This window comes from Stegostoma tigrinum, chromosome 30 (assembly GCF_030684315.1).
Source record: "Stegostoma tigrinum isolate sSteTig4 chromosome 30, sSteTig4.hap1, whole genome shotgun sequence".
NCBI classification, from domain to species: domain Eukaryota; kingdom Metazoa; phylum Chordata; class Chondrichthyes; order Orectolobiformes; family Stegostomatidae; genus Stegostoma; species Stegostoma tigrinum.
The window spans coordinates 2494640-2520290 of record NC_081383.1 but is presented as its reverse complement, the minus strand read 5'-3'; the positions used below and the strand labels follow the sequence as shown (position 1 = coordinate 2520290).

The following is a 25651-nucleotide window of genomic DNA, read 5'->3' as shown; positions in this document are numbered from 1 at the left end:
AGGGAGTTAGTGATATTTTAAAAGATCCAAGTTTGTGATGTCTTTTCAGCTCTGTGGTCCTGCTACATCCAGCCCTGAATGGTGGTGGACAATTAAACAACTCACTGGAGGAGGTGGCTCCACAAATATCCCCATCCTCAATGATGGAGGACCCCAGCACATCAGCTGGAATTTCAGCCGGAATTGCCGAGTGTATCCATCTCAGCTCCCTCCAATGGTCCCCAGCATCACAGATGCCAGTCTTCAGTCAATTTGCTGATATCAAGCCACATGATACCAAGAAATGATGGCGACCCTGAATACTGGAAATGGACCAGCAATGGGCCCTGACAATATTATGGCAATAGCACTGAAACCTTGTGCTTCAGAATTTGTCGCTCCCCATAGCCAACCTGTTCCAGTACAGCTACATCACTGGCATCCATCTGACAAAGTGGAAAATTGCCCAGGTATGTCCTGCACACAAAAAGCAGGACTAATCCAACTTGGCCAGTACTACCCCATCGGTCTGCTCTTCATCATCAGTAAAGTGATAGAAGGTGCCATCAAGCAGCACCTGCTCAGCAATAACCTGCTCAGTGATGCCCTGTTTAGGTTCTGCCAGGGCCACTCAGCTCCTGACCTCATTTCAGCCTTGGCTCAAACATGGACAAACCAGCTGAATTCCAGAGGTGAGGTGAGAGTGACAGCCTTTGACATCTTAGTCGGAGGCTCACTGATGATGTTACCTAGAATGGTGACGAAACGTCTGAAAACTAACCTTCCAGCTCAGCGAGCAAACTCACATCCAGAACCTCAACCTGAGCTACAAATCTTCTCAAAACTCGTTTGACATCCATGCCACATTCAGCCAAGTGTTGCACCAAGGAGCCCTCAGGAAATTGGAATCAATAGGAATCAAGTGGGAAACTCTCTCCTGGTTGGAGTCATACCTGGCACATAGGAAGATGGTCGTGATTGTTGGAGGTCAGTCATCTCGGTTCCAGGACATCTCTGCAGGACCCCTTCAGGGTAGTTTCCTAGGCCCCAACCATCTTCAGCTGCTCATCAATGACCTTCCCTCCATCATAGGGTCTGAAGTGGGGATGTTTGCTGATGATTGCACCATGTTGAGCACCATTCGTGACTCTTCAGATACTGAAGCGGCCCATGTTCACATACAACCAGACCTGGACAATATTAGTCTTGGGCTGACAAATGGAAAGTAACATTTGTGCCACACAAATGCCAAGTAACAGCCAAAAAGAAACATTCTAATCAGTAGTATTACCATCATTGAATTCACTACTGTCAACATTCTGGAGGTTACTACCGACCAGAAATTGACCAGAATTGACTAGCCATATAACTAGAGTGACAATAACAGCAGGTCAGACATTGGAACACTGCAGCGAACAACTCACCTCCTGACTCCTCAAAGTTCATCCACTATCTACAAGGCACAAGTCAGGAGTGTGATGGAATACTCCCCACTTTCCTGGATGGCCACAGCTCCAACACCACTCAAGAAGCTTGACACCATCCAGGACAAAGCAACTGTTTTATCATCTTCACAACCACAAACATTCACTCTCTCCACCACGCCAATACACTATAATTCTACAGTAGCAACAGTGTCTACCCTTTACAAGATGCACTGCGGAAATTCAGCAAAGATCCTCACACAGCACCTTCCAAACCCATGACCACCTCCATCTAGAGGGCCAAAGGCAGCATGTAGATGGGAACACAACCCCTTCCAAACCACTCAACATCCAGACTTGGAAGTATATTGCTGTTCCTTCACTGTCATCGGATCAAAATCCTGACATTTCTTCCTGAACTGCATTCTGGTTGTTTTCTACCAAAGCAAGTTCAAGAAGGCATCTCACCACTATCTTCTGTACAGCAGCTAAGGATGAACATTAAAAGCCAGCAACACCCACATCCCATAAGTGACCAAAAAAAAGCTAATGGATTCTGTTAGTAATGAACTGCATCAGGATTATAGATAAGGAATAAAGGATAAGGAAAGAAGGTTGATGGGTATATTTAATGGGAATGGAGAGTTGGGATTGGATGGGTGTGGGGAGGAATTGATTAGGTTATTAATCTCTGTAAAGTGAGGTGGTGAACGATAGAACTGAAGCCAATCTTAACACACTTCTGTTCACATTTATATTTGTGCTACACATTACAAACATGTGCATCCTAACCTAACCGTTACAGTTTCAGTCTGGATGATAGAAGCATAAGTAAATCTTCAGTAAATGTCTGCCACCTGTGTGCAACTGCCCACAATGAATACACAATTAAGTCAGAGAGAGTGAAGGATAGGGCTTATTAATCCGAATAGCTCTTACTTGTATTTAAAGCATTGATGTTTGTTGCTGAAATTACCTGCTAGAGAGACAGTCATTCAAATGTTCCTGCTGGCTGTGTGAGTTGATTGGAATGTCTGGATTTTAACCAGTTCTCTCTGTTGTATTGCAGGCGTCTCTATATTCCCTCGCACTCAAATGCCTTATCAGCCTCTCCACTGTAATATTACTGGGTCTCATTATTGTGTATCATGCTCGGGAGATTCAGGTAAGGACTGAAGCTTTCATACAGGTGTTTTTCACCCTGTTTTGTCCCCTACTGTTTGTCCCCAGCCCCCACTCCAACCCATCTCACTCCTCTCACAGACATTGACTGATGTTCCACAGCCACAGCACAGGGTACAGCAGGTCTTCGTGCAAGCGTGGGCTTGGACACTGAGATGTCAGTTGGATGTTCAACCGCAGAAAGCATCACTGTTGAGTTCCGATCTATGCTACATTAACAAAGAACAATACAACACAGGAATAGGCCCTTTGGACCTTCAAGCCTGCACCAACATGTTTTGCCCTTCCATACTAAAACTGTCTTCATTTATAGCATCCATATCCTTCTAATCCCTTCCTGTTCATGTATTCATCCAGGTGCTTCTGGAATGCTGCTATAGTGTCTGCTTCCTCCACCTCCTCTAGCAGCACATTCCAGGTACTCACCATCCTTTGTGTGAAAAACATCCTTCAGACTTGTCTTTTAAAGTACCAACACCTTCCCCAACCCCAACCCCCAACATTGACCATATGTCCCCTAGTAATTGACCCCTCCACCCTGGGGAAGAAGCCTGGACTAAGCTCACAAACAAGATGTCCTGCTCTTTCTGACCCACTCTGACTCTCCAGTGGGTGTTATGGCCACTGTGTACTTTACCTTTGCACGTATCATCCTGGATCTCTCATGGCTTTTTTTTCCAGAGGTGTAACAGTGAAGACAGGTGGGAAAATTGCAGACGCCTCCTGGGAGCAACAAAGTTATTTAGTTCATGGATAGTCCTCTCTGTGGGTGTGGCATTAATTGGGGTACAGTAAATGGGTCACTCGCAGCTGGAGGTGAGTGAGAGATTGGCAGCCTCTCTGCCCAACTCAGTGACCAAATCAGGCTGCACCAGCCTCACAGTGAGCTGTTCCGATTATTTTTGAAAGAGGAATTAAAGTTCCTTTGAAACTGTTTGGAGCTGGTCCAGTCCAAACTCAATAATTTATTCCGGATTACCATGACTTACTTCTCTGTCTTACCCTCATTTAATCGTTTATTCTGTGTCTGCATTCCACAGAACAAAGGAAGCAGGGTCAGCTTTGAAACACTGTTCTTTCACGATGAGGACATTCAACACTGGAGCAGAAATCTGCAAACTCCCTCCGGGCCACTCACATCCTGACTTGGAAATACATCGCTGGTCCTTCACTGTCACTGGGTCAAAATCCTGGAATCCCGTCCCATTGTGGGTCCATCCAAAGGACTGTAGTGGTTCAAGAAGGCAGCTCATCACCACCACCTGAAGGGGTAACTAGGCATGGGTAACGCGTGCTGGCCAAGCCAGCGATGCCCACCTCCCATGAGTGAATAAAATGGAAAACATAACTGTGACCCCCCCACCATGTTAGATTTTGCACCTCCAGGAGCAATATTTGAGATTCTTTGTGTATTTACACACTGTTCATTAGTGCATCAGGAAGGTATCAGCTAGTCTTGGGGGGAAAAAATTATTTCAAGCTGCACTTATCTAGAACCTTCCGTTGGATGCAAAACATTCCCAGGTGCTTTGACATCGAACCATTTGAGGAAACAATGGCTATTACAATATGGTCAAAGGACACATTTTGAAGAATTTTATAAAGAAGGGAAAACAAAGAGATGGAGAGGAAGGAATTGAAGCATTTGGGCCCAACCAACTAAATGCCTGCTACCAACAGTGAGAGCTTGGAGACATGCTGAAAGGTGGAATGTCAGTAGCAGTAGATAGACTTCAGAGGCTGGAGGATTTGACAGAGATAGGGATGGAGGAAGGGTTAGGGTTGGAAAACAAGAATGAACAAACTGTGGAGTTACTGGCCTGTAAGCCAGTGTAGGTCAGTGGGACTGTGTGTGGGGGAGCAGAGCAGAGGGTGATAGGCAGAGGACAGTAGAGTCTTTCACTGATCAGAAACTGCTGTCATTTTTCGCTGCTTTTGAGGGTTCAATCTAACAGCAGAAACATTCTAAGAGCGCTCAAGACCCTCAGCCTAAAAACACTGGTGGAGTTCATGTCACCCCCAACAACCCCTGCCTCCCTCCCTATCCATCCATTTTAATCCTAAGGTGTTCATTCCCATCAGTCAGTTGGAAAGGGATTTGAAACTAGACATCTTTGAAATAACATGCAAAGTATATTAATACAACCAGTGAAGCAGTAAATTTATAACAATGTGTGTTTAAATCGTCACGTTAATTGAAAATCATTCTTATTAAAATAATTTCTGGTAGAACTAGCTGACAACTCTCTTAGCAGCTTTTCTAAATTTCAAAATTCAAGATACATTGACTAGGATCCCCACATTGTTCTGACCAGTATTTTATCTCTTGTCCTACGTTGCTAAGAAAACTGATTAATTATTCCATTTCTGTTTGTGGAATCTGGCTGTGGACAAATTAGCTGCCGTGTTCCTGACATTGCCATACTCACTGGATTTCAACTTGAAAGGACCTCATTTCACTGCGAGGTATTTTGGGAGGCAGGGGTTTTTATTTGGGGGTGGGGCAGAGGGTTGCTGGTGGAGCAAATGGAAAAGTGCAGCTGAGACCATGATCAGTTCAACCATCCTCTCATTGGATGATGGAGAAGGCTCATGGGGTAGAATGGCCTCCTCCTGCTCCTAAGTCCTTTGCCCTTCTGTTTTTGGTTGCTGTGGCGTGGGAGCATCACCCCCTTTAAACACATGATGGTTGAGGCAGAGGAATCCAACAAAACAATTAGGCCAATGACTCCGAAGGTGGGGAGAACAGAAAATGCTCAGTGACCCGTGCACAGTCTGATATTTCACACAAAATAGCCCTATTGGTCACTCATGGAACATCATTGACACCCCATGACACATCTCCTGGAGGCGTAGCTATTAGCAGGACCGGAGGCGGTGGCAAAAGGCACTATATAAATACAAGTTCCTCCTTTACAAATTTGTTACCTTCACATTAGCACTTGTTCTCCCTGTCTTTCCCATTTCTTTGTTTGGTCCCTATGAGCAGGTTTCCCATCTCATTTTGATACCCAACACTCCTTCATTCGGGGTTTTCTGTTGCCATTTACCAGATTGCAGGAGATTCCATGACATGGCCGTCACCATCCTGTCCCCCACACTACTACCATTGACTCTTCTATGTTTCCATCATTGCAGCCTGCTCCTCCCTGAAGGGAATCACTGTCAAAGAATAAGGTCCTGGTTCCACTGACTGGATGAGCCTTAGTTAAATGGACATTGCTTTCCCCATTTCCAACCCTTTTTTTTCTAACAAATGAAACTGTTCAAAGAAAATTAAGGATCAATGTCTTTTTAACTCAGTGATTTCTCTCCTGTGTGTATGTGTTTATGTCTGTGTGTGTGTGTGTGTGTGTGTGTGTGTGTGTGTGTGTCTGTCTGTCTGTCGTGTGTGAATAACTGGAGATTCCAGATCACTGTCTCCTGGAGGGTTGGAAACTGCATACTCAGTGCATGACCCCCTCATTGTACTGTTTGGAATGACTAGCTTCATGTGTTTCTCAGTGCCTGCCATCATTTCAATTTAGGTTTTCATAACTGACTGATAACAGTGAAAGCAGCTCCTCACAGCCAATCCTCATGTGGAGCAGGGATGCCGTTCTTTCTGAACTGACAGCACATTGAGCAGGGTGTCAGTGCCTGACACTATAATGACAGCATCATTATATGGGCAGTGCATGAGGGACGCAGGGAGGGGTGGCTCTGGACATGAGCTGGTCCAGCAGATTCCAGAAGCAACCATTAAACTATTGGAATTTTAAGAACTGTGCCGGGGATTGTTCAATTCAGAAGCCTCTTACATTCAGTGACAGGCTGTTCACCACAATAAATAATTGAGAACATTGCTTGCAATTGAGAACAATGCTTATGAGTTTTAAACTCGGATCAGGAATTTCTCACAATAGCGGTGAAAGGGAATTGATTTATTGCAGCTTTGTCTAACTGGCAAGCTGGCTGTGTGGGTTAGATTTGATCCCTGACTTCTGAAACTTTCCAGTGACAATTAATCCTGATTTCACACTGGCAGTATCAGGCAGGTTCTGTCATTCTGAAATAAAATCAGCCGTTGTGCTAGCTCTCAGTAAAGCAAGGCGGATGCCCCTGAGAGAGAGAAACAGAGTTAGCAACTCAGGAATCTAACATTCTGTCTCAGCTGGGAGGTGAGATCAGCCACAATCTTATTAAATGACAGAATAGGCTCAAAGGGCAAAGTGGGTTTCTCTTGTTGCTTGTCTGAAAGAATGTAAAGTCACCATAGTACTGCTGTCTCGTTAGCGACAATTGGCGGCGAGTTTAACCTGAGAGTACCATGCCTCAGGCAAGGGGCAGGCGAAGGTGAGAAGGTGGGACCTTCACTATAACCTCAGCCAGAGAAGGAATTGAATCCGTACTTCTAGCATTACTAACCAGCCATTCAACTAACTGAGCTAACTGAACTCTGGTGTTTGAAGCAGGTATAGAAGCAGAGAAAAGGAAATGATTCGATGATGTTTAGTTTGGTCAATGAATGACCTTTCCCCCTGAGGTGACTGCTACCTTTTTCTGACATTGTTGATGATGAAAAGATTTGACTGGGTCGATGGGGCGAAACTATTTTGTTGAAGAGTGAGGGACTATGGCATTTGGCCCAGGCTGGGTCAGGGGACAGTGGAACTCTCTCTCCTCAGTAAGCTGTTGATGTTGAGAGGAGACATTTGAAAATGATAAAACAGAGATTTTTGTAGGTCAAGGGGTAATAACAGGTTCAGAATGAAGGCAAGATAAAGATCAGCCATGATCTATTTGAAAGGTAGAGCATTCTTAAGGGGCTGAATGGCCTCCTACTGTTACAATGAGCCTCTTGGGTCTAATCCTGCCATCTCTTTCTCACCTTCTAGCTCTTCATGGTTGACAATGGAGCTGACGATTGGAGAATAGCCATGACCTATGAAAGGATATTTTTCATCTGCCTGGAGTTGCTGGTGTGTGCGATTCACCCAATCCCTGGGCAATACATCTTCACATGGACTGCACGTCTCGCCTTCACTTATACAACATCAATGGCCAATGCAGATGTGGATATTATCCTGTCCATCCCCATGTTCCTTAGACTCTATCTGATTGCCAGGGTGATGCTGCTCCACAGTAAACTATTCACGGATGCCTCATCTCGAAGCATTGGAGCCCTCAACAAGATAAACTTCAATACTCGCTTTGTGATGAAGACTCTCATGACAATTTGCCCAGGGACCGTGCTCCTGGTCTTTAGTATCTCTTCGTGGATTATAGCTGCATGGACTGTCCGTGTGTGTGAAAGGTAAGGGAAACACACAGCCTTTTGACTGTTCCTTCCCCTCTGCAACCTCAATCAGGATTTTAATGGGGAGCCACTGGGGACAAGGCACTGAGTGGAATTTGGGTTAAACCCACTACTTCCCTTGCAGTGCCATTTTTATCATTCAGCTCTTTGAAGATTTGGACTCTAAGGTCCTGTAGGAGGATCAGTGGCTCCTTAAACCTCTCTGTGTTCAAGACCACTGGCACTGCTGTGCCCAATAGATCCCACCTTCTGCTTCATACAATGATCCAATGTTTATTGTCATGAGGTTAGAACCTACAAAGGGGAACATTTCCAATTATTGTCAACTGGTAAATCTGCCTGTACACTGTCCCCATCAAACACTGTCTGGGGAGGTGTGTGTTTGTGTGTCGATTATTGAGTTACATCAGCAGGTATTTGGACAGCTGACCAATAGTGTAGTCACTGAGTCAGTTTTTAAGTGTTGTGTAAGAGTCTGCCAAGTCAGGATGGTGAGTGACCTGGAGGGGAACTAGTAGGGGGTGGTGCTCCCATGTATCTGCTGCCCCTGTCCTTCCAGGTGGAAGTGGTCTTGGGTTTGGAAGATACTGTTTGAAGAGCTTGGGTGAATTTCTGCAGTGCATCTTGTAGATAGCACAAGCGGCTGCTGCTCAGAGTCAGTGTGGAGGGAACAGATACTTCCGGATGTAGTGCCAGTCAGGTGGGCTGCTTTGTCCTGGATGGTGTCAAGCTTTCTGAGTGATGTTGGAACTGCTCACATCCAGGCAACTGGGGAGTATTCCATCACACTCCTGACATGTGCCTTCTAGATAGTGGGCAGGCTTTGAGGAGTCAGGAGGTGAATTATGCTGCAGAATTCCTTGTTGCTGACCTGCTGTTAATATGATTGGTATATCTGACTGGTTCAGTTCCGTTTCTAGTCAATAGTAATCCCCAGGATGTTATTAGTGCAGGATGCAGTGATGCTAATGCCATTGAATTTCAAAAGGGGATGATTAGTTTCTTTATTGGAGATGTTATCATAGCCTGGCATTTGTGTGGCACACATGAGAAGTCACGAAAGGTGCTGAACATTGTGCAATCATTGACGAGCATCCCCACTTCTGACCTTCTGGTCATTGATGAAACAGCTGACACGATTGGGTCTGGAACATGGGAATTGTTTTGATTAAATGAAAGCTGAAAAACTACAGTCAAGGACATAGAAATATGGGATCAGGAGTAGGCCATTCAGCCCATTGAGCCTTCTCACTTTTCAGTTAGGTAACTACTGATCTACCTCAATGCCACTATCTCCCATTATGTCAGGTGATGCATGTTGGAGGATCAAATTTAAGCATGAATTATACTGTAAATGGCAGAACTCTTTGGAACATTAAGACAGACAGATCTGGACGTACAGGCCCACAGCTCCCTAAAAGCGGCAACACAGCTGGCCAAGGTGATTAAGGCCGTACATGGCATGCTCACTCTCATCGCCCGGGACATGGGGTACAAGATTTGGCAAACCATATTGCAGCTGCATAAAACCCTCATTGGGCCGCATTTGGAGTATTGTGTGTAGTTTTGGTCACCACACTACCAGAAGGACGAGGAGGTTTTGGAGACAGTGCAGAGAACTTTCACCAGGATGTTGCCCTGTCTCAAGGAAAGGTTAAAAAGACTCAGATTGCTTGCATGGGAAAGACAGCAACTGAGAGGAGACCTGATAGAGGTCTGCAAAATGATGAGAGGCATGAACAGGGTGGATAGTCAGACTTTTTTCCAGGGTTGAAGTTTCAATTCAAAGGGCGGGGTGAGTTGGGCAGGGGGGTCAGGTTCAAGGTGAGGGGGAAAGTTTAAGAAAAATGTGCGAGGGAAGTTTTTCACGCAGAGAGTAGAACATAGAACATAGAACAGTACAGCACAGAACAGGCCCTTCAGCCCACAATGTTGTGCCGACCATTGATCCTCATGTATGCACCCTCAAATTTCTGTGACCATATACATGTCCAGCAGTCTCTTAAATGACCCCAATGACCTTGCTTCCACAACTGCTGCTGGCAAAGCATTCCATGCTCTCACAACTCTCTGCGTAAAGAACCTGCCTCTGACATCCCCTCTATACTTTCCTCCAACCAGCTTAAAACTATGACCCCTCGTGCTAGCCATTTCTGCCCTGGGAAATAGTCTCTGGCTATCAACTCTATCTATGCCTCTCATTATCTTGTGTACCTCAATTAGGTTCCCTCTCCTCCTCCTTTTCTCCAATGAAAAGAGACCGAGCTCAGTCAACCTCTCTTCATAAGATAAGCCCTCCAGTCCAGGCAGCATCCTGGTAAACCTCCTCTGAACCCTCTCCAAAGCCTCCACATCTTTCCTATAATAGGGCGCCCAGAACTGGACGCAGTATTCCAAGTGCGGTCTAACCAAAGTTTTATAGAGCTGCAACAAGATCTCACTACTCTTAAACGCAATCCCCCTGTTAATGAAAGCCAAAACACCATATGCTTTCTTAACAACCCTGTCCACTTGGGTGGCCATTTTAAGGGATCTATGTATCTGCACACCAAGATCCCTCTGTTCCCCCACGCTGCCAAGAATCCTATCCTTAATCCTGTACTCAGCTTTCAAATTCGACCTTCCAAAATGCATCACCTCGCATTTATCCAGGTTGAACTCCATCTGCCACCTCTCAGCCCATCTCTGCATCCTGTCAATGTCCCGCTGCAGCCTACAACAGCCCTCTACACTGTCAACGACACCTCCGACCTTTGTGTCGTCTGCAAACTTGCTGACCCATCCTTCAATCCCCTCATCCAAGTCATTAATAAAAATTACAAACAGTAGGAGCCTGGAATGTACTACCAGAGGAGGTGGTGGAAGCAGTCCCATGGGCAACATTTAAGAGGCATCTGGATAGTTACATGAATAGAGAGGGAATAGAGGGATACAAACCGAATAAGGGCAGAACGTTTGTTCTATTTTTAGATTAGTTAAGGCATGATGTCAGGGCCCTTCAGCCCTGTTCTGTGCTGTACTTCTCTTCTGTTCTTTTGTGTCACTCTCCCTCATGTTATTACTTCACAGAACTTATTTTCTTGAATATATTCAGTGACCTCCACAGCCCCTGGTGTAGAGAATTCCACTGATTCACCATCCTCTAAAGAAATTTCTTCCCATTTTAGTATTAAATAGTCTCCCCCTTATCCCGAGATTGTGTCCCCTGGGTTTAACCTCACCATCCGCCATTCAATCTGTCACACCCTGTAAGGATTTTATAAATTTCATTGAAATCCCTTCTCACTTTTCAAATCGTTAGGGAATATAGACCCAGTTTCTCAATGCCTTCTCATAAGACGGTCTTGTATCCAAAAGATTAATCTGGTGAACTTCCAATGAACTGCCTCTCTGGAAAGTATTTCCTTCATTAAAGAGACCAAACTGTACACAATACTCTGCGATAATGGGAACGGCAGATGCTGGAGAATCCGAGATAACAAAGTGTGGAGCTGGATGAACACAGCAGGCCAAGCAGCATCTTAGGAGCACAAAAGCTGACGTTTCGGGCCTAGACTCTTACCTCTGATGAAGGGCCTAGGCCCGAAACGTCAGCTTTTGTGCTCCTGAGATGCTGCTTGGCCTGCTGTGTTCATCCAGCTTCACACTTTGTTATCTTGTACACGATACTCTACTCTACTGCAGTCTCACCCCGAGTATACAATTGCAGTAAGACAGCTTCACTCAAATCCCCTTGAACTGAATGAGAACATTCTGTTTGCCTTCCTGATTGCATGTTGCATCTTTAGTGCCTCATGGTCAAGAACACTCACAGAGAGGATGGTTTGTGTGTGGAATGAGCTGCCAGAGGAAACATGGGATTTCCTTTGCATAAGTTTTCTTTGCCGTTTCCTGTTCTCCGTTATAAATTCTCGTGTCTCACACTGCAGTGGGTCCTTGCCAATTATTCCACATTCACAAACTGATGGAAGGTTTTACAGTCCACTTTGATGTAGCCTATTTGTTTGTGGTTGTCTTTTCCTTATCCTCCTTTATCAAGCAAAGATTGCTCCCAATCCTCAGGCTTACCACTATTTCTGGCATTCTTATAAACCACCTCTCTTATCTAATAAAATCTTTCATTTTTTTTTATTAAACATGGATGATTTAGCCTTCCCTTTTGAGGGAAATGTAAATCAATTGCAGAGCTTGTGGTATTTCTGTATTGAATCTGGAATACTGAAATAAAACCAAACAACCCTGAAATACTCAGCAGGTAAGGCAGCTATGGAGGAGAGAAAAGTAAATTAATCTTTTATTGGAACCAATCTTCATGTGAAGGAGGGTCTAAAATATTAACCATTTTTCTTTCTGCACAGATTCTGCGCCACTGCTGTGTATTTCAGTAATTTTCTCTGAAGTGATTAAAGTAGAGGGATGCTGAGAAGGTAAAAGTCAGAAGGAGCTCACTGATATTGGTGGTTTATGGGATGGAGAAGGTTATGGCATTAGGGAGAAGTGAGGCTTTGAAAGGATTTGGAAATGCAGGTAAGAGTTCTAATGTCACTCGGAGCCAGTATGGGGCAGTGAAAGGTGGTTGGCTCCTAGTGTTAGCACATGGGCAACAGAGAACGTTGAGGGTGTGGAGGCTGGGGTGTAACAGGCCAGCCAGGAATGTCGGAATAGTTGAATCTGGAGGTGACTGTTAGCGTTCTTGCTATCAGAGATAATGGGAACTGCAGATGCTGGAGAATCCAAGATAACAAAGTGTGGGGCTGGATGAACACAGCAGGCCAAGCAGCATCTCAGGAGCACAAAAGCTGATGTTTCAGGCCTAGACCCATCCCCCTCTCTGATGAAGGGTCTCGACCCGAAATGTCAGCTTTTCTGCTCCCAAGATGCTGCTTGGCCTGTTGTGTTCATCCAGCCCCACACTTTGTTACCCAGCGTTCTTGCTAATTCACTTTTTGTCTGCATGGACCTCTGAGATTCTTATGCAGACTCTTAGAGTGCTGGGACTCAGCTTAGAGAGGGCAGCATAGATGAAGACTTTTGCAACTGATGAGCCGAGGCAAGAGCGAAGTTGATTGATGTCAAGATGTGGAAGTGGGCGGTTACAGTGATGGTACAGATACACAACGGAAATTTCATCAAGGTAAGATAGGACAAAGAGGGTTTGTAGTGCCTGATTCAAAATCCTGGGCTCGTACGGAGGAAATCATTGAAGTCAATGGCCAGGGAGCAGAAACAATGACGTAGAGTCACATAATTCTCCACCCTCTAACCCCTCTCCCCACCCCATCCCCACCTTGAGGAGAGGAGAAAAGCCACGAAGGAGGTTGGTATCATTCCCAGTGTGAAAGGCTGCAGACAGTTCGAGAAGGTTGCAGAGACATTGTTTTTGCAAAGTCACATAGAATGGCCTTTGTAACTGGTGCAGGTAGTAATACTGGAGCAGGAATGAAAATCTGATGGGAAAGATTCAAACATGGAGTTAGTGTCTTACAGGCCTAGAGATAGACAGCCTGGAACAAACCCTTTGGTCCAACTTGTCCATGTCAACCAGATATCCTAAATAAATCTCGTCCCATTTGCCAACCTTTGGCCCATATCCCTCTAAACCCTTCCTATCCATATATCCATCCAGATGCCTTTTAAATGCTGTAATTATACCGGCCTCCACCACTTCCTCTGGCAGCTCATTCCGTACACACACCACCCTCTGTGTGAAAAAGTTACCCGTTAGGTCCGTTTCATATCTTTCCCCCCTCACTTTAAGCCTATGCCCCTCTAGTCTTGGACTTCCCCACCCTGGGATAAGTTGTGTGAAAGATGGAATTTGGGAGGTGACAATTCGTTCAAAGAATGGAAAGGGAGATTGGAATTGGGACTTTGTATGAGGACAGTGGGGTAAGAGTGTGCATTGATGGTATGATGTAAGAAGAGTGTTACGGTCAAAATCCCTTGGTATTCCAGAGGTAAAAGAAAACAAAAAAAGTGTTCATGACAATCTCTTAAAAATAATACTTCACGGGAGTATACAAAGTACGGTGTGAAATGAAGAAAGAAATTAGGATAGGAGAGAAAGGATACAAAAGATATATCCAGTTGAATTGAAAAAAATCCCAAAATATTTTACCTGTAAATTGAAAGCAAGGAAATGAGCAAGGAAAGAATTGGTCCTATCAGAGATATCCGGGTACTTGTGTGGGAGCCCAGGGTTTGAGCAAGACTCTTAATAGATAATTTGTGTCTGTCTTTGTAAAGGAGAGAGCTGGTTTGGATAGTTAAATATTAGATTAAAAAAGCATAACGTACTAATGGATTGGCGTACTTCAAGGTGGGTAAGTCACCAGGGCCAGATAGATTGTATCTGAGGCTGGAGAAAAAGTAATGGATGCTGTGAGAACTATTTTTCAAATTGTCACTAAAGACAGGTGAGGTACCAGGGAGGTCTGCGAATGTTGTAACATTATTCAAAAAGGATGCAAGGTGTAAGCCAAATCATTATTTACTACCAGTCTGATATTTGTGATGAGCAAGTTATTAGAATCCATATTTAGAGAGGGGATTAACTGTTTGTTTTTTTTACAGAGATCAGATTAATCAGAGGGAGTTGGCATGATTTTGTTAAGCAAAGATCATATCTTTTTGAACAAGTACAAAGGAGGATTGTTGAGGATGGTGCAGTGGCTATTGTCAACTTGGAGTTCAATACAGCATTCGAATACACTCAGAACAATTAATGCCCATGAGAATACAGGAAATTGTGACAAGCTAGATCCGAAGCTGGCCCTGTGACATGAAACAAAAGATATTTGTTGTCTTGCAAATGAAAAACTGATTCTAATTCTGATTGTGGTATATATTAATGATTTAGATTTAAGCGTGGGAGATGTGATTGGGAAATTTGAAAACAACACAGAAATTGCCTGGGCAGTTAATAGTGAAGAGAATGGCTGATACCTGTAGGAGGCTATCGGTGGTTTGGCTGAGCGTGTGGAAAATGGAATCTAACCTGGAGAAGTGTGAAGTACTGTATTTGGGGAATGCAATCAAAGTCAGGGAATACAAAATAAATAGAAAGGTATTGAGAGGGCTACAGGAAGTGGGAAACCTTGGAGTGAATGTCCATAAATCCCTGAAGGTGGCAGGACAAGGAGATAAGGTGGTAAAGAATGCATTTGGGATACTTTATTGGATACAGAGCAGAGTGTAATTCTGGAACAATAGACACTGGTTTGGCCACAGCTGAAGTTCTGTGTGTAGTTTTGATCACCACATTTCAGGAAGGACACCCTTGCCCTGGAGAAGGTACAAAAGAAATTGACAAAAGAATGTTGTCAGGACTTGAAAATTGCAGGTACGGGGCAAGAGTGGGTAGGATAGAGTTATTTTCCTTAAAGCCAAGAAGTCCAAGGCGTGACTTATTTGAGTAGCACCGAAAAATGAGGGGCCTGAAGGTGACGAGGAGGACGTGTTTCTCCTAGTGGCAAGGCCATTTACTGAGACACAGATTAAAACTGATTGGTAAAAGGGACATGAGGAAGACTCTCCCATGCAGAGGGGCATGGGTATCTGGGATTTGCTGCCCAGTTTTCTGGTTGAGATGCAAACCTTCAACTCCTTTAAAAGGAATCTGGATGTGCCCCGAAACACTAGAACTTGCAAAGCCAAGGACAAGGGCCTGGGAAAGTGGGAATCAAATAGGTGGCTAGTTTATTCACCAGTACATTCACAATGGGCTGAATGGCCTCTTTCTGTGTCTAAACCTTTCTATGTTTTTCTGGTTTGTAGGGAAGAGGACAGTCCATTAAGAAAGGGAGCCATTTACAATGTCACTTAATCCAGCCGTGAAGTTAAGTTGGGTGGTGAGCAGTTCAGTGGGAGTAGGGTGGGGTGAGGAAGAGGTAGTTCTCCTTTAGAAAACTTTTTGTAAATCACTGGTTGGGTCACAGCTGGTTTATTGAGTCCAATTATGAGCAAAACAGTTTATAAAACAATGTCAAGGGTTTTGAGAATGTGCAGAGGAGAATGACTTGAATCATAACAGGGAAAAGGCCACACGGAGAACTGTAAAACTGGGATTGATCTTAGAGCCAAGAAGCTTAGGGAGAAATTTAATGAAGGGGTGGCACGGTGGCTCAGTCGTTAGCACTGCTGCCTCACAACGCCAGAGACCCAGGTTCAATTCCAGCCTCAGGCGACTGTGTGGGGTTTGAACATTCTCCCCTTACCTATGTGGGTTTCCTTTGGGTTTTCCGCTGGTTTCCTCTCATGGTCCAAGGATGTGCAGGTTAGGGTGGATTGACCATGCTAAATTGCCCACAGTGGCCAAGGATGTACTGGTTAGGTTGATTGACCATAGGAAATGCAGGGTTACAGGGATAGTGCAGTAGGTCTGGGTGGGATGCTCTTCCAAGGGTCACTGTGGACTCGATGGGCCAAATGGCCTGCTTCCACACTGTGTGGATTCTACCTTCAAATAATTCAAAGGTAAATAAAGAGAAACTATTTCTCAAGGGCAACTGGGGATAAGCAAAAGATAATTTATTTGCCAATAACACCCACTCCAGCAAGGATAAATGAATTTTAAGAACAATCAATCTTGTAATGAAAGATGAAATTTTAAGCAGTCAGTATTAATCCGAGAACACAGATTGAAATCAATTAACAAAAGAATCAGGGGAAGCACAAAGAGGGAAGTTTTACACTGAGATAATTGGTCTGGAATGTTCTGCTTGAAAGGCTGATGGAAGCAGTGTTAGGAGTAACTTGCAAAAGAGGATTGGGTAGATATTTGAAGGCAGATAGATGTGTAAGACTGCGGGAAAGGTAGGGGAATGGAACTAGTTAGCTGGCTCTTTCAGACAGCTGGCACGCACATGATGGGTTGAGTGGCCTCCTTGTGTATTGTAACTCTCTGAGTTGGGCATTGGTTTTGCATTGGGATCCTGCTCAGGCACCATGCGTCATAATTCAGCATGGACGACAGGTTCGATTTCAAGTGCCAGTATTGGAAAGTACAGGGGATACTGCTGGGTATACATTGGCAGTGCAAAAAGGAAAAGCGTGAAATTCTTTCAAAACCATTTTAAAAGTAGTTAATTCCAGATCCAGAAATCCGAGCTGATGTTTCAGGTTGAGTGACCCTTCTTGAGAACCTGTGTTCTGAGGAAGGGTCACTCAACCCAAAATGTTAAATCTTTGCTTTCTCTCCACAGATGCTGCCAGACCTTCTGTTAATTTCTGTTTTTGTTTCTGGTTTACAACATCCACAGTTCTTTTAGTTTTTAATTCCAGACCAATTCTGTCATTTGTCAGTCATATATTAATGGTACACAAGTTTTTCAGCCTGCTTCTCTCTATCCTGGTAAATCACAGGCAAAGAAAGAGGTTCATATTGTAGGGTATCAGCAAACAATAGGAAGTGTGTGGAATGCAGGAGTAATTTTTAAAAGACACAGTGACAAAAGGATGTATTGTCAGAAAGCAAACCTTCACTGTCTCACCCAGTTCATTTCAAGCTAACATGGAGCTGCCTTTTCCCCACTTTGTTAGCAAAGCACCTAGATCTTGCAGGAATTATGTACATTGGTGTTAAAACATCAAATCAGTTGTTTGCTCATTCTGTGTTTACAAGCTGTCCTTCACACTACCATCTACGTCATGGACATCAGTTACAAAGGGCATTGCTTACAAGAAGCCCCTCAAAGCCATTCACTATCCTCACTTGGTAAGAAGTCACATGATTCCAGGTTATAGTCCAACAAATTTATTTGAAATCACCAGCTTTCAGATTGCTGCGTTTTTGTGAGCCTGACACAGGGGCAGCGCTTCGAAAGCTTGTGATTTCAAATAACCCTGTTGGACTATAACCTGATGTCGTGTGACTTCTGACCTTGTCTGTCCCAGTCCAACAGCGGCACCTCCACCTCATCCTGACTCGGGAATATATCTCTTCAGTGTCGTTGGGTGAAAATCCTGGAATTCCCTCCCTATTGACAATGTGAACCTACAGCACATGGTCTGCAGGAGTTCAAGAAGGCAGCTCAGCATCACCTTCTCAAAGGCAGCTAGGGATGGGCAAGAAATGCTGGACCCAACCTGTGACACCCAGATCCTGTGAAGGAAGAAATTTTAAAAAAAGATTGAGGGGTAATTAAATTGGAGATTCTTGTTATTTAGCACATAAGAGGAATTCATGAGGACAACCTTTGTTCAGTTGGTAGCACCTTCCATCCTCAGTACCCCTGGACTGGGGACATGGCTGTGTGGGGATGGTTCTGATAATGGGCTAAGTTCCTTGCTCTTGATATCTGTGCTGGAAACAGCAAATGTTAGTGGAAGACATCGATTTGTCTGTTTTGACTCCTTATATTGGTCAAGTTGACATGAAGAAACGGCAGTCCGATTTTGATATTCTGTTCACGATAGGATCATTCAACTTCCACTTGATGATGATCAGTCAATCGAGAGAAAATGTTTAGCTTTTGGTGTTCACTGGTGCTGAGTTAAAGAAGGTAAATGCCAAGAAAGGAAATCAAAGGAACAGTGAAGACCAAATCAGAACCTAATTATCTGGAAAATAATAGGCTCCTTTTCAAAGAAAAATACAGCACTGCTGATTATCCAAGCAACTCTCTGAGCTAAAAATCCAGTCCAGACAGGGCCATTCAAAATAAGCGATTAGCACAACATAACTGCAACTAGCGAATACAGCATGGAGCTTGTGCTCAAGGCAAACTTGCCCAGCATTCTGATGTCTGTCTGAAACCAAACATGCCGGGTTCCTCAACTTAAACAGAGGATTCTTCATGAAGCTGTTGGCAGTGACAGATCTGGCTCCCAATGCTCTGGAGTGTCAATGTTGCCCCACCGGCACTGTACGCCAGGGACACGCAGTGACAGACCTGTCCCCACCGGGACTGTACCCCAGGGCCACACACTGACAGACCTGTCCCCACCGGCACTGTACCCCAGGGCCACACACTGACAGACCTGTCCCCACCGGGACTGTACGCCAGGGCCACACAGTGACAGACCTGTCCCCCACCGGCACTGTACGCCAGGGACACGCAGTGACAGACCTGTCCCCACCGGGAATGTACCCCAGGGCCACAAACTGACAGACCTGTCCCCACCGGGACTGTACCCCAGGGCCACACACTGACAGACCTGTCCCCACCGGGACTGTACGCCAGGGCCACACAGTGACAGACCTGTCCCCCAACGGGACTGTACGCCAGGGACACGCAGTGACAGACCTGTCCCCACCGGGACTGTACACCAGGGCCACACACTGACAGACCTATCCCCACCGGGACTGTACGCCAGGGCCACACAGTGACAGACCTGTCCCCCACCGGGACTGTACCCCAGGGCCACACACTGACAGACCTGTCCCCACCGGGACTGTACGCCAGGGCCACACAGTGACAGACCTGTCCCCCACCGGCACTGTACGCCAGGGACACGCAGTGACAGACCTGTCCCCACAGGCACTGTACGCCAGGGACACGCAGTGACAGACCTGTCCCCACCGGGACTGTACGCCAGGGACACGCAGTGACAGACCTGTCCCCCACCGGCACTGTACGCCAGGGACACGCAGTGACAGACAGACCTGTCCCCACCAGGACTGTACGCCAGGGACACGCAGTGACAGACCTGTCCCCACCGGGACTGTATGCCAGGGACACGCAGTGACAGACCTGTCCCCACCGGGACTGTACGCCAGGGACACGCAGTGACAGACCTGTCCCCACAGGCACTGTACGCCAGGGACACGCAGTGACAGACCTGTCCCCCACCGGCACTGTACGCCAGGGACACGCAGTGACAGACCTGTCCCCACAGGCACTGTACGCCAGGGACACGCAGTGACAGACCTGTCCCCACCGGGACTGTACGCCAGGGACACGCAGTGACAGACCTGTCCCCCACCGGCACTGTACGCCAGGGACACGCAGTGACAGACCTGTCCCCACAGGCACTGTACGCCAGGGACACGCAGTGACAGACCTGTCCCCACCGGGACTGTACGCCAGGGACACGCAGTGACAGACCTGTCCCCCACCGGCACTGTACGCCAGGGACACGCAGTGATAGACCTGTCCCCACCGGGACTGTACGCCAGGGACACGCAGTGACAGACAGACCTGTCCCCACCAGGACTGTACGCCAGGGACACGCAGTGACAGACCTGTCCCCACCGGGACTGTATGCCAGGGACACGCAGTGACAGACCTGTCCCCACCGGGACTGTACCCCAGGGGCACGCAGTGACAGACCTGACCCCACCGGGACTGTACCCCAGGGGCACGCAGTGACAGACCTGTCCCCACCGGGACTGTACACCAGGGACACGCAGTGACAGACCTGTCCCCCACCAGGACTGTACGCCAGGGACACGCAGTGACAGACCTGTCCCCACCGGGACTGTACGCCAGGGACACGCAGTGACAGACAGACCTGTCCCCACCAGGACTGTACGCCAGGGACACGCAGTGACAGACCTGTCCCCACCGGGACTGTACGCCAGGGCCACACACTGACAGACCTGTCCCCACCGGGACTGTACGCCAGGGCCACACAGTGACAGACCTTTCCCCACCGGGACTGTACGCCAGGGCCACACAGTGACAGACCTGTCCCCCACCGGGACTGTACCCCAGGGCCACACACTGACAGACCTGTCCCCACCGGGACTGTACGCCAGGGCCACACAGTGACAGACCTGTCCCCCACCGGCACTGTACGCCAGGGCCACGCAGTGACACACCTGTCCCCACCGGGACTGTACGCCAGGGACACGCAGTGACAGACAGACCTGTCCCCACCAGGACTGTACGCCAGGGACACGCAGTGACAGACCTGTCCCCCACCGGGACTGTACGCCGGGGCCACGCAGTGACAGACCTGTCCCCACCAGGACTGTACGCCAGGGACACGCAGTAACAGACCTGTCCCCACCGGGACTGTACGCCAGGGACACGCAGTGACAGACCTGTCCCCACCGGGACTGTACGCCAGGGGCACGCAGTGACAGACCTGTCCCCACCGGCACTGTACGCCAGGGTTAATTAGTTGATGCCACCCACTGGTAGGATTCCTGTGATGAGCCATTTCCAGTACATCTTCATTCAGGACAACATTTTTTCTCACTTTTACATTTTTTTGTGGAGGTGCCATCCTGGAGATCCTGTGGCCTAACTGGCTGGCCAAGGGACCTACCGTAGGGACTAGCCTTCAATAGGAGTAAATGCAGAAATGAGTAGAATAATTTCAGGACCATCTGAAAGAAATGTTTTTTAACAATAAATAAAACCTAATGAACTGTATTGGAAATGGCAGTGCAGGCAATTAGTTGATCTTGGATGATGTGAGAGATGGCCGATTCCATTGTGAGCCACAGTGCCAGTATCTACAATAAGGCTAAATAAGGTGGTCACAATGACAGGAAGCTGATTAAAGTTTCCAATTAATAGGATAAACGGTTTGAAGTGGTTCAGGAATCTGACCTCGGGCACAGCAGGTAAAGGAACAACTATGAGACAGTGAGAAAACAAAGTGTGGAACTGGATGAACACAGAGGCCAGGCAGCATCAAAGGAGCAGGGAAGCTGATGTTTTGGGTCTGGACCCTTCTTTGAGGGCAGTCAAACAGGACTGTGGGTGTTAGATTCAGATGGACACAACATATGAAAAAAGGTAAATGAGCTTGTGCTACAGATTGAAATTGGCAGGTGCAATGATGTGGCTATCACAGAGATGTGTCTGCAAGGGGACCACGGCTGGGGAACTAAATATCCAAGGATACACATACTATCAAAAGTATAGGCCGATGGGCAGAAAGGTCCTATTAATAAGAAATGAAGCTAAATCAATAGCAAGAAGTGATATTGACTAGGAAGGTGTAGAATTTGTGTGGGTAAAGTTGAGGAACTGCAAAGGAAAAATGACCCTGGTGGGAATTATGTACAGGTCCCCTAGCAGTAGTTAGGATGTGGGGCAGAAAATAAACCAGGCATGTTAGAAAAAAAAATTACAATAATCATGGGGGATTCAGGAGGCAGGTGGACAAGGCAGGTTGGTAGTGGAGCACAAGAAAAGGAATCTGTGGAGTGTTCATGAGATTTTTTTGGAGCAGCTGGTGCTACAGCCCACTATGGAACAGGCAATTCTGGATTTGGTGATGTGTAATGAGGCAGAGTTGATTTGGGAGCATAATGTGAAGGAATTCATCTGGGACAGTGACCATAATTTTATAGGATTCACCCTGCAGTTTAAGAGGGGGAGGCTGGAATCAGATGTAACGGTATTATAACTGAGTAAAGGGAACTACAGAGACATGAGGGAGAAGCTGGCCAGAGTTAATTGGAAGGGAAGCCTAGCAGTGAAGACAGTGGAGTAGCAATGGCTGGAGTTTCTGGGAATAATTTGATTCGCAGCAGTAATTCATGCCAAGGTAGAAGTAACATAATGAGGGGAGGATGAGGCAACCATGGCTGACAAAAGGGAAGCCAGGGACAGCATAAAGGCAAAAGAAAAAGCCTGTAATGTGGTGAAGATTAATGGGAAGCCAGAAGATTGGGAGGCCTTTAAAAACCAGCAGAGGACAGCTATAAAGCAATAAGTGGGAGAAGATGAAAAATGCAGGTTAGCTGGCTAGTATTTTAAAAGAAGATAGTGAGAGTTATTTTTAGATATATGTAAATGTTGAGAGGAATGCATGGACATTGGATCACTGCAAAATGAGACTGGAAAGATAGTAATGGGGAACAAAGAAATGTTGGAGGAACTGAATAGGTACTTTACATCAGTCTTCACAGTAGAAACCACTAGTCGCATACCAGAGCTTCAAGAGGGTTGGGGCAGAGGTAAGTGTAATGACCATCTCTAAGGAGAAGGTGCTGGGGAAGATGAAAGATCTGAAGGTGAACAAATCACCCAGATCAGATGGACCACGCCCCAGAGTTCTGAAGGAGATAGCTGAGGAGATTGTGGAGGCGTTGGTAGTGAATTTTCAGAAATTACTGAAGTCTGGGAGGGTCCCAGAGGATTGGAACATGGTTAATGTCACAGCCCTATTCAAGAAGGCTGAGAGGCAGAAGTCTGTAGGTTGGTTAGTTCAACTTCAGTCATTGGTAAGATTTTAGAGTCCATTATTACGGATGAGATTGAGCGTATTTGGAAGTGTGGGGTAAAATAGTGCTGAGTCAGCACAGTTTCATCAAGGGGTCATCAGTGTTGAGACCATAAATATTCACGTTATACATTAACAATCCGGACAATGGAACTGAGCACACTAAGAGCTAAAGTTGCAGGAAACAGGTACGGAGAGGGACAGGTAGTATTGGGGAAGCAGGGAGGCTGCAGAAGGACTCGGACAGGCTACGAGAGTGGGCAAAGTAGCAGATGGAATACAAGTTGAGAAAGTGAGAGGGTAAGCACTTTGGTGGGAAGAATAGAGGTGAGGTCCATTTCCTAAATGGGGAAAGGCTCCAGAAATCTGAAGCACAATGGGACACGGGAATCCTAGTTCAGGATTCTCTTCAGGTTAACATGTAGGTTCAGTTGGTTACTCGGGAGGCAAATTCCTTGTTACTATTCATTTTGAGAGGACTAGAATACAAGAGCAGTGATGTACTGCTGAGGCTGCATAAGGCTCTGGTCAGACCACATTTAGAACACTGAAAGCAGCTTTGGGCCCCTAAGGAAGGATGTGCTGGTGTTAGAGGGGGTCCAGAGGAGCTTTTCAAGAACGATCCTGAGGATGAAAGGCTTGTTATATGAGAAATTGCTGATGACTCTGTGTCTGTACTTGATGGAGTTTAGAAGGATTAAGGAGGGATCTGACTGAAACTTAAAATACTGAGAGACCTGAATCGAGTGGATGTGGAGATATTTCCAACAGTCGGAGAGTTTAGGACAAGGGCACAGCCTCAGGGTGAAGGGATGACCCTTTTAGAACTGAAATGAGGAAGAATTTCTTGAGCCAGAAGGTGATAAATCTGTTGAAGGCATCAGCACAGAGGGCTGTAGAGGCCAAGTCATTAGGTGTATTTAAGACAGAGATAGGGGCTTGATTATTAAGTGGATCGAGAGTTACAGGGAGAAGGCTGGACAATGGGGTTGAGAGACATACCAGCCATGACTGAACAGTGGAGCAGATTCGATGGGCCGATTAGCCTAATTCTGCCCCTAGATCTCGTGATATTATAAATTTCCCATTTCCAGGATGGGAATTATGCTCTCACTCTGGCTCTGTCAAATCCCCCTTATTGATTTTCCTAAAAGCCCCCTCACTGCACTGACTGAAAATAACGGATTTTAAGTTGGGTAAAGGAATTCAGGGTTACAAAGCCAAGACATCTAGATGGACTTCAGATACAGATTGTACCTGTATTTCTCTCCCACTTCTTTCGACTTTAATGTTTAACATAGTGGGCTATTCAGCCTTGGTATGCTGCACTGTTGGCCTCAATCCTCCTATTCGATTCAGTGATCCTAATTGCTGTCTGCTCTGAATCCAAACAGATACCATGATAAACAGGAAGTCACCAGCAACTTTTTGGGAGCAATGTGGCTAATTTCAATCACATTTCTGTCGATTGGGTACGGGGATATGGTGCCTCATACTTACTGCGGGAAGGGAGTCTGCCTGCTAACGGGCATCATGGTAAGATTTTATGATAAAATTAGTTATCTACTGGTGGAGTCCCACATCATGAGATGGGATAAGGGGAAAGGTGGGAGACGGGATTAGGGGATGTGGGGGGAGGTAGGAGATAGGATTAAGGGACATGGAGGGGGGTAGAGTGGAGGAGGAGGGAGATGGAATTGAGGGGTGGGTGGATAGAGTGGGGGAGGAGGGAAATGGGATTGAGGGGTTGGGGGGTGTGGGGAGGAGGGAGATGGGATTGACTGGTATGGGGGAAAGTGGGGGAGGAGGGATACGGGATTGAGGGGTATGGGGGGGTGTGGGGGAGGAGGGATACGGGATTGAGGGGTATGGGAGGGTGTGGAGGTGGAGGGAGACAGGATTGAGGGGTGGGGGTGTGGGGAGGAGGGAGACAGGATTGACAGGTATGGGGGGGACGTGGGGGAGGAGGGAGACGGGATTGAGGGGTATGGGGGGTGTGGGGAAGGAGGGAGACAGGATTGAGGGGTAGGGGATGTGGGGTGAAGGGAGACGGGATTGACGGGTATGGGGGGAAGTGGGGGAGGAGGGAGATGAGATTGAGGGGTATGGGGGGTGTGGGGGAGGAGGGAGACAGGATTGAGGGGCATGGGGGGGTGTTAGGGAGGAGGGAGACGGGATTGAGGGGTATGGGGTGGAGGAAGATGGAATTGAGGGGTAGGGGGGTGTTAGGGAGGAGGGAGACAGGATTGAGGGGTATGGGGTGGAGGAAGATGGGATTGACGGGTATAGGGGGGAAGTGGGGGAGGAGGGAGATGGGATTGAGGGGTATGGAGGGGAAGTGGGGGAGGAGGGAGACAGGATTGAGGGGTATTTGGTGGGAGGTGGAGATGGGATTGAGGGAGAGGAGGAAGGTTGGAGAAGGCAGGGAGATTGCGGGATGGTGGGATAGAGGAAAGAGTTCGGTAGTGGATTGATTCATGAAAAAGCATCTTGTTTAGCATTAACCTATATTCGTGTTTTGCATGCCATACTGTAACAATTGATAAACACAAATACGATTCAAATAACTTGGTGCTTGCTTTATTTTTCAAAGAGGCTCCACTATCATTAACAGTTTGCAGTTTATATCTGTTGTCACCCT

At 46.5% G+C, this 25651-nt stretch overlaps 1 protein-coding gene across 2 annotated transcripts in view; it reads left to right on the top strand.

Annotated features, from left to right (window-relative positions):
• The window catches only part of LOC125466005 (small conductance calcium-activated potassium channel protein 2), a 135323-nt gene that overhangs the window by 86677 nt on the left and 22995 nt on the right, over positions 1 to 25651 (top strand). The window contains exons 2-5 of one of the 2 annotated variants that reach the window (XM_059638508.1): positions 2473 to 2568; positions 4985 to 5051; positions 7463 to 7881; positions 24405 to 24546. In XM_059638508.1, coding sequence (XP_059494491.1) covers positions 2552 to 2568; positions 4985 to 5051; positions 7463 to 7881; positions 24405 to 24546 — 645 coding nt within the window. In that variant the 5' untranslated portion in view covers positions 2473 to 2551. The remainder of the gene's footprint in view (positions 1 to 2472; positions 2569 to 4984; positions 5052 to 7462; positions 7882 to 24404; positions 24547 to 25651) is intronic. The other variant, XM_048560081.2, reaches the window with a different exon arrangement.